The 9,177-nt window shown below is 47.5% G+C and overlaps 1 protein-coding gene across 1 annotated transcript in view; it reads left to right on the forward strand.

The window, feature by feature from the left end:
* Positions 1-9,021, forward strand: part of EIF4G3 (eukaryotic translation initiation factor 4 gamma, 3) — a gene marked incomplete at its 5' end in the record, with an annotated part of 43,160 nt that extends 34,139 nt beyond the window's left edge. The window contains 7 exons of the mRNA XM_008942636.1: positions 956-1,081; positions 1,538-1,619; positions 3,389-3,487; positions 4,872-5,018; positions 6,121-6,202; positions 7,576-7,722; positions 8,594-9,021. Coding sequence (XP_008940884.1) covers positions 956-1,081; positions 1,538-1,619; positions 3,389-3,487; positions 4,872-5,018; positions 6,121-6,202; positions 7,576-7,722; positions 8,594-8,775 — 865 coding nt within the window. The remainder of the gene's footprint in view (positions 1-955; positions 1,082-1,537; positions 1,620-3,388; positions 3,488-4,871; positions 5,019-6,120; positions 6,203-7,575; positions 7,723-8,593) is intronic.
* Positions 9,022-9,177: the final 156 nt, after the last annotated feature.

Genomic DNA, 9,177 nt, shown 5'->3' on the forward strand with positions numbered 1-9,177 from the left:
AGGAACACTGAAACCCTCCACACTGAAACACACGAGGCAGATCACAGCCTGATTAGGGGGTGTGGGCTGAGTGCTGGTCACAGCTCCAGTCTGGAGATAGAGAGCAGGAACCCTAGTTCTGGCAGAAGAGCTGGGACAAGCCGAGGCAGCACAGGATGTGAAGAGCAAGGCAGAGGAGGAGGTTCCTGGGGTTTGAAGTAGAAGAGAAAATGTGTGTTTATAGTCACTGGACTGGACCCCAGAATTGTCAAAAGGTTTTCAGGGAGAAACAAGTTGTGATGAGAACTGGCAGGAGAGACAGAAGAATGATCATCTGGGACCAGGCATGGGACCTGAAGCCACCTACAAGGTTTTTATTGGAAAGAAGAGTTTTGAGTGATTATGGAAACTGTACCAAGAGTTGGGGAGTGATTTTCTAATTCTTCCTGCTGTGTTTTCTCTTCTGGATGGAAACCTCCCTCTGGTGACTGAACCTCTCCTTGAGTTGCTTTACATACTTACAGGCATTTTGCTGGTTTCCTTACACTTGGCCTTTTACATAGGAACCCCCTCTGTAAATATTGGTATATTTTTAAGAGGGTTCAATTTATTAGATGGTTTGTGTTTGTGGAGAAAAATGCTTTTTGTGGGTTTTACAGGTTTTGCTGGTTAGCAAACGATTGGTTACTGGGCTGTAAGAACTGTTGTAAGTGCAGCTTTCCTGGATGGGTCTGTGATGCCTTTTCCACATATTCTCCACATTACCACGTAGAGAAATTCACTCCTGGCAGTTTTGAAGCACTGAAATCATACAACAGCAGTAGTTTTTTTTTTGTTACCTTTCTGGTTCTTTTTGCTCCTCTTTTCTGCCTTCTTTTCTCTAGCAAAAGATTCTCAAAATGTAGATTTGCATTGCAGGAGAAGTCTCAAATTAGATTGTCTTTAATGCTTGACATTTTCCCTTCTTCTTTTAAAGCTTTTCAGATACCTTGGAGATGGCAGACGACATGGCCATAGATATACCCCATATTTGGTTGTACCTCGCTGAGTTGGTGACCCCCATGTTAAAAGAAGGAGGAATCTCTATGAGAGAACTTATACAGTAAGCAGTGCTGTTCTTTCCTGGGGCTGGCTGAGCTGAGCTCTCTGCCTGGCTGTGCTGCAGGGTTTCCCCAGCGTGGTTCCCAATTGAGTGGTTCCCTTTTCCTGTAAGTAGTGGAGGAAGAAAATAATAACCTCTTCCCCCAAAAAGGGTCCTGTGACCCAAATGGAGCATCCTGCAGAAACAAGCAGCTTTGTCAGTACGTAAGGTCTCTGTAATGAGCCTTGCTGAGGGAAGTCCCCCACGTGGCTGAGGTTGGAGGTAGCAGCAGTGCTCCCTACACCAAACCCTTCAGCCCTTGCAGTCCAAGGTGTTTTCTTGCCCCAGTTCCATCACTGTCATTCATCTTGCAGGCTTGCCCCCAAGCCTCCAGGCTTGGAGCACCTTTATGAGGATAAAACAGTCTCCAGACAATTCAAATTATAAGGGAAAATATCTGTTTTTCTTTCATTCTAGAGAATTTAGCAAACCTTTGCTTCCTGTGGGAAGAGCCGGCGTCTTGCTTGCTGAAATCTTGCACCTTCTATGCAAACAAATGGTAAGTCTGGGTGTGCTGTTCCCAGGTGCCACCAGTACACATTTATTCCTGAACAATGCCACACATTTCCCACGTGCAGACACTTAGGGACGGGCCAGCCAGTCCAGGTAGCCAGGACACCTGCCTCTGCTCTTCCTCCCCAGCCTTACCAGCTGCCAAAAAGTTAACTTTTTTTTTCTCTCATCGCTTTTCCATTTTGCAGGTTCCTTTGCACTTGGCTTCTTCCAGAAGCTAGAGTGCTGAAATACTGCAAGAGGGACATTCTCCAGGTATTTCTGGGCTGGCCAGAAGCAGCGAGTGCCTGAAATCTTGCGAGAGAGCTGTTCTTGCAGAGCGGAGAGGTTCTGAGGGGGGGATAAGCTTCAGATGGCCTCTCAGACTTCTGGGTGCTTATCCAGACTAAACCTGCCAACTCTTAAGAGTCACCCATCACTAGGGGTAGTGACACCTTTTCACCCTCTAACTTCTAGAGCTCTCTCACACCTTTCACAGCTGTGTGTCCAAGCAGTTTGGTGGTTTCCCTATAACTCTGTCTCCATTTTTTGTCTTTTTTTTATTTTTTTAATCCAGCTAAATACTGCACTTTGAATAGTGTCTATCTCCAACCCTGTAAAACCCCTCATTTGCCTCTTTTTTTTTTTCTTTTTTTGCTTTTTAAAGCATGCATTTAAATAAGATTGAATGTTCCAGGAGCATTTCAGTCTTGCAGTGCAAATAGTGACTTTTTATATATTTATTTTAGTCTTATGGTTGTTTGGACAGTCAACTTCCATTTATTTTTCTCTGTTCTGTGAAAGAAAAGCTGCTGTGCTCTGGGGGTTGAAGCACAGCCTTAGGTTTCTGTTTCTGCCACAGCTTTTTAACTCCATCCCATCCAGGCCAACACTTTCACTCAGGTATTTGAGCTGATAACCAGTCACCTTGTTCAGATCCTGGTGCACACAATTAGCTCTTAGTGATCAGCTTGTAAAATTATCATCTGCTTTGTAAATTAAACATCAGGCTGCTTTTCTCAGGGCTTAACTTAATGACCAGTGACCTCCCTTGTGCAGGTGCTAGAAGGTAGAAGTTTTAGTGAAGCATTTAGGTGAGGAGAGCTGCTTGTTACTGGTACTTTTGTCAGGGTAGGGTGTGTGCCATGTCGGGCAGGACACCGAGAGGTCAGTGTGACATTAGAGGTTGCAGCAGGTTGAACTGAGTGTACTGCAAAGACTTTTCTCAGGGGTTGCAGGAAATTCTAGGAACTGAGAAGTGAACTGGGTATCACACACTTGAATTTGTGGCTTGATCTCTGCACAGCAAACAGCCATGTAAATGAGTGTTTTCTAAAAGTAGCTCATTTGCTGGTGCTTTAATGTCAAGGCAGGGGGAGAGAATGAGTCACGGAGTAAGTTAATGGCAGAGGCAGGAGAAGAATCTAAGTCATCTAAGTGCCAGCTCGGGTCACGGCCGTGGGACCACCCCTTGTTGCCATGTGTCACCTTCCAGCCAGGTAACTCTGGCTGAGGCTGTTGTGAACCCCACATGTCACATTCTGCCTTGTCCTTGACCCATCACCGTGGCCTCTGCCCACCTGACAAGATGTGTCTACCTGTGGCAGGATTGCCCACGGGATCTCCCCTGCACGGGATCTCCAGATGTTCTCACTCCATTGCCTGGTGGCTGAACGGTTCTTTATTTCTCCTGGCACAGCTGCACCACTCTGGCTTGTGTAAGCTCCTCTGGTTGTGGCCCCAGCCTTTAAAATGAACAAACTGTTTGTGTTTTAGAGCCATAAGAAAGTGGGAGCCTTATGGAGGGAGTCTGGCCTCAGCTGGAAGGACTACGTGCCCGAAGGGGAGGATGTACATACCTTTCTGCTGGAACAAGTGAGTTCAAAGCAAGACTCTGCTTCGTGATTTAAGCACGGTGATTTCTGGCCCCACGTGGTGTTTGTTCATCCTCTTTCGTCCCATTTTTAGGTATTGTTGGTGTGGGAGGTGGGGTGAAGTGTCTCGCCAAGTTGGGGTTAGGTGATTTCAGCTCCTCCTTTCTGAAGCACCAGGTGAATGGCTTTGTCCCCTCCAATCCCAGGCACACAGCTCCTGTCAGCTGGCTTCCCCTGGGGGATCTCTCTCCAGCTAAGGGGAATGAACTCAAGGATGAGTTTTGCAGCATGGACAGACCATCTGCAGAATGCCCAGAGTCATAAAATCACAGAATCATTTGGGGGGGAAGGGACCTTTAAAGCCCATCCAGTCCAACCCCCTGCAGGGACAGGGACATCTGCAGCTAGAGCAGGGTGCTCAGAGCTTGTTCCAACCTCCCCTGGGATGGTTCCAGGGATGGGGCAGCGACCACCTCTCTGGGCAGCCTGGGCCAGGGGCTCACCACCCTCAGCATCAAGAATTTCTTTAGATCTAAATTTCCCCTCTTTTAGCCTAAAACCATCACCCCTTATCCTGTTGCAACAGCCTCTGCTAAAAAGTCTGTCCCCAGCTTTCTGACAGGCTCTGTTAAGTCCTGGAAGGCTACCAGAAGGTCTTCCCAGAGCCTTGTCTTCTCCAGGCTGAACAACCCCAACTCTCTGAGCCCCCAACAGAGGAGTTCCAGCCCTTGGAGCATTTTTGTGGCCTCCTGGGCCTGCTTCACCAGGTTCCTGTATAATGGTAGCAGTTAGTCATTCATCCCCCCCTGCGTTATTATCCTGGGGGGTTTCACAGCCGAGAGGGGCCAGGCCTGATGGAGGGCACCTTGCAGCTCTTCTGGTGATGGAGATCTCCCTTTGAAGCCCCAGGTGATCCACAGCCCTTTTCCAGCACTCAGGAAGTGCTGTGCTGCAGGAAATGGAGCAGATCACCAAGGCCTGGGGCTTGCTGGGAGGAGTGCAGATCCTCTGTCACATTTTACAATGGGCTGGGGCGTTAGCTGCCATTTCTTGGAGCAAACACCAGCTGGGGTAGTTGCTTTCCAGCTCCCCGTCGTTCCAGCTGAGCAACAGGCACTTCATTTTGTGCACACTGGTACTGAGCAGGGCTGGAAGCCCTCTGAGATGCCTGCTTGTCTTTCCTGGATACTGTCATTCTCATGTGTTTGTGAAAGCTTTCTAACCTCTCCAACAGAAAAAGTCCATAAACTGTTCCACCGATAACTTAGCCAGAAAGGTGCCAGAAGGCCAAAGGGAGCGTAACTTAACTTGCTGCCTCAGTTTGGCATATGCCAGCACAGGAGAGTGTCTTTAACTAACTCTCATCATCACTTCTGATGTTGCAGAAGTTGGACTTCACGGAGTCTGACTGTTCCAGTTCCTCAGAAGCACTTTCAGAGAAGGAACTCTCTGCGGAGGAGCTGAGCAAGCAGCTAGAAAAACTCATCGTCGAGGACAAGGCGAACGATGAACAAATCTTTGACTGGGTAGAGGTACAAAGACAGTTTTCACCCTCCCTGCTCACAGTTTGTTAATGGCTTTTGTAGATATTTTCTCATCTAAAGGAGCAGCCTCCTCCCGAGGCACAGGAGACAAAGATGATTAGGTCTGTGCAATCAACACTTCCAAAGAAATAAAATGTATAATATAACCAGTTATTCCATCAGTCAGTCAGTCAGGAAGGATTTTAGCCACATTAACACACAGCTGTGTAACTGCCTTGTAAATCCTGTAGACTTTTTGACACAGAACACACTGCTTCTGGCTTCTTACTACATTTTAGACCCAGTTTCCTGCTACATTCCTTCCTCCCAAAATACAAAAGCTTCTCATTGCTCTTTGCTGCAGAACCTGTGTAAATTCCCCCAAAAAAAAAACATCTTGGGCAGGCACTGAGGGCATGTGTGTGTTGGACTGGGCACTGTAAGAGAGAATAAAGAAAAAGAAGGGGGAAACTAAGGGGGGGAAATGTCAACCTACTGATGTTTTGCCCTCTAGCTCTGGCTGCATCCTTTAAGCCAGATGTTTAGTGTCTGGAATTATCCCCAACTTGATTCTTTTGGATGTGCACTTGCAGCTAAATCTTGGTCAGCTTCATTTCAGTTATTTCTGTTGCTGGAACAGTGCATCAGAAGTGTCATTTTTTTCTACTGCCATTAGAGAGGCCGGGAGTGGAGTGAGAACAGACTGAAAATCAGGATGCCCGTGGGCTCTCTGTAGCCTTGGACAAGTTACATCACCACTCTCTGAATGTCTTCCACAAAGCCAACAAATCTCCACCCAAGGAGCATGCTGTAAAATTTGTTGAAAAAGCCTAAAGCTTTTGGAAAATGTCTGAGGGCACTGGGGAAGCTGGTCGTGGGGGTAGTTAGCTGGTGTACTGATGGCTGAGAGCTGTTGTTACTTGCTGACATACCTGAGCTGGGTTTGAGGGGTGAAGGGGGAAGCTGAGCTGCTGTGGAGGGTGAAGTGGATTTCTGCCACAGCAGCCTCTGCTGAACTGGAACTCGCTGCCAGATTCTGTGGTGGAGTTTGGAAGCAGTTGCTCTCACACAACGGTGTGTTTTTAACTGGTCCATTTACTCTTGATTTCAGGCTAATCTAGATGAAAGCCAGATGAGTTCACCTACATTCCTTAGAGCTTTAATGACAGCAGTTTGTAAAGCAGCTATTATAGGTGAGTAACTTGCAGTGTAAATAAACACTGTACAAACCAAATGTGCCAAGATTGATTTTATGTTTTTCAGGTTTGTATCATTTTTCCCTCCTCCAAGGTGTGTTTTATTTATCAACACTGACTTTAGAATTCCAGTGCTGGGAGGTGGGATGCCCATTCCCCTGCAGCCAGCAGGTTACAGTGTTCTCAAGGCCTTGGTGTGTCCTGGTGACCTCACGTGAGCAGTGTCAGACAACTCTGAGTGATCCCAGATCGTTCACTGATTGTTCTGGAGAAGGTGGAGGCTCACTAGACACAAGACAGTGAGCACTGCATGCACGGGTGCAATGGGGGTTGCAGAAGAGGAGCCAGCCCACCTCTCTGTCTCATTCATCATTTTATGTCCAAAATCATGATTTAGGAACCATGGTTTATGTGGATCACTTGAGTGTCAGCTGGAAATGGAGGAAAGGGTGGGTACCTGAGTCAGACAGGAGCCCCAGGCCCCTGGAGGGGCTCCAGTAAAGCGCTGCAGCCAGAAACATCTGGTCTGTTCACTTTGTTTTCTTTGACTTTACTGTTGGCAGCTGGCAAGGCAGAAAATTGTGCTCGTAAAGCAGTCGGTTCTGCTCTGAGCTGTAGGAGTCACGCTTGGTGGAGAGAGGGGTCTGAACTTGGGCGTGTTGTGAGGGGAAGGACAGCCTGGCTCCCCATCTCCCTGAGAACAGAACCTTTCTGATGCCACCTAGTGTTAACGGCTGAACGACACAGGAGCTGATGGCAAACGTTTCAGGGTTCCCTCATGTGTATCAGGAACGTTTCCTTCTCGTTTATGTTCTGACCTTGCCTCTAATTGATTTTTTTCCCCCTTTTGTTTTCAAAATACCATTTAATTGTGTTGCGTGATCTACTTAAAAGCTGCTGAATTATTTATCCGTGTTGCTGATGGACTTCTAATGTGTGGAGCTTGTTTATTCCTGATTTCCTGTCTCATCTGCAGCTTATGATTCTGTTTCTGCCTCAGTATTTTTAGAAAAAAGAAGGATTTTAGAAAATTATGTATGACTGAAATTTTAGCCCTAGCCATTGTATCCCCTTTGGACATCCAGTTGCCTGTGGAAACACAACAATTTGCACTCCAAGTAAGGTTGTAGTTCTGTGTGTGTGTCAACTGGCTGGTTAGGAGCAGGGTTGCTGCAGATACAGGTTGAATTTGGGGAACAGGAAGAACCAAGATTTCCAGAAGAAGCCATGGGTCAGAAATACTTCTAGTTGTTTCTCATCCTATCTTCTGTTCACACTAACCTGTTTCTGTGATTTCTATTTGAATAAAAAAGGTGCTGAGAGCTCTGCCACATACCAAAGCTGACCCTGTTTTCTTCTCCTCCCCTCAGCGGACTCTTCCAGCTGCCGTGTGGACACTGCTGTTATCAAACAGAGAGTGCCCATCCTACTCAAGTACTTGGACTCAGACACGGAGAAGGAACTACAAGCACTTTATGCACTACAAGCATCAATAGTAAAACTTGATCAGCCTCCTAGTAAGTGTTGCTAGGGTGAGGTCTCGTGGTAGAGACTGGGGATGGGTGGGCTTTTCCTTACCTTTGTACAGGGCAATGGGATGTGACAGCCTACAGTGGTTTGTGCTTGTCCAGATGCCTGGGTTTAGAGCAGTGCAGGTCCCCAGGTGCTTGGCCAGAGGTTGGGCCTGATTTTGGTTGCTCCTGTAAGCAGGAAAGACAAACCTCTGTTGATAAAATTGAGGGGGAATACAAAGGGCAGTAAAAAATAAGCTGTTGAGTTTACAATACCTGGCCACGTGAGAGGGCTGGGCGTTGCAGTTGCATTGCTGCACCACAGATCCCTGGGGTCTCGGAGGGCATAAAATGAGTTGGACAACTGATGAGTCTCACGCCAGCCCTGCTGCAGCAAACTGGTGGAGAGGTGGGAGAGTTGCCAAAGAAACAGGGGTTCCCCCAGAGGCTGCAGCACAAAATCTGAGAGTGCCCAAAACCACCCGACTCGATCATGCCAAGCTTTGAGGCACGAGTTGTTGGTTACCCCTCCTGCTGAGCCACCAAAAATGGGGTGTTGGAGGGGGGGCAGGCTGCACGGTCCTGCGAGGGGAGGAGAGGATGGGCTGCAGGTTCTGCTTGCCAGCCAGTCCCTCCGTGCTGCCTTCCCACAGCTGCTTTCCCAGCTTTCCCTTTTCCACGTGTTACCCAGCAGCACTAGGGGGGATCCGTGTCGCCAGCCAGGAGGGTGTAACTCAGCAGCAGACCTTCCTTTCACTCGCGGCTGCATCTCGCCTCGAGGGTCACGTTAATCCCCTTAGCCGCGACGGCGCCTTTGTGCGAGCCGCGGGCCCTGCGGCACTAACGGCTGCTCTCTGCCGTGCCTCCTTTGTCGCAGATCTGTTGCGGATGTTTTTCGATTGCCTGTACGACGAGGAGGTGATATCAGAGGATGCCTTCTACAAGTGGGAGAGCAGCAAGGACCCCGCGGAGCAGAACGGGAAAGGAGTAGCGCTGAAATCTGTCACAGCATTCTTCACGTGGCTACGGGAGGCCGAAGAGGAGTCGGAAGATAATTAAAACTTAAAATCCAGAGAGAGAGAGAGAGAGAAAAAAAAAACAAAAAAAAACAAAACAAAAAAAAAAAAAAAAAAAAGGAAACAGTTTAAGTATTTTTTTAAAGAGTTTCACGTCTTCGCCAATCACAGTGCAGCAAGGCCAATTCTCTCGCAGACCCCCCCTTGCCCCACACACGCACGAGTGGGAGAGGTAAAACTAGAGAAACACAAGGGTGATCATGGAGGAAAAAAGGTACTTGAAAAAAAAAAACAAAAACAAAACCACAAAGTAAACTTCAAACCTGAGGGCGGGAGCACTAAACCAAAATACCTGTATTATTTATAGAAAATATTTTCTGTTTTAATCTTTTTTTTCTTTTCCTTTCTTTTCTTTTTAAACAAGGACTCTCTACTTACAAAAACA

Source organism: Merops nubicus, unplaced genomic scaffold, assembly GCF_000691845.1.
Source record: "Merops nubicus isolate BGI_N331 unplaced genomic scaffold, ASM69184v1 scaffold16886, whole genome shotgun sequence".
Lineage (NCBI taxonomy): Eukaryota > Metazoa > Chordata > Aves > Coraciiformes > Meropidae > Merops > Merops nubicus.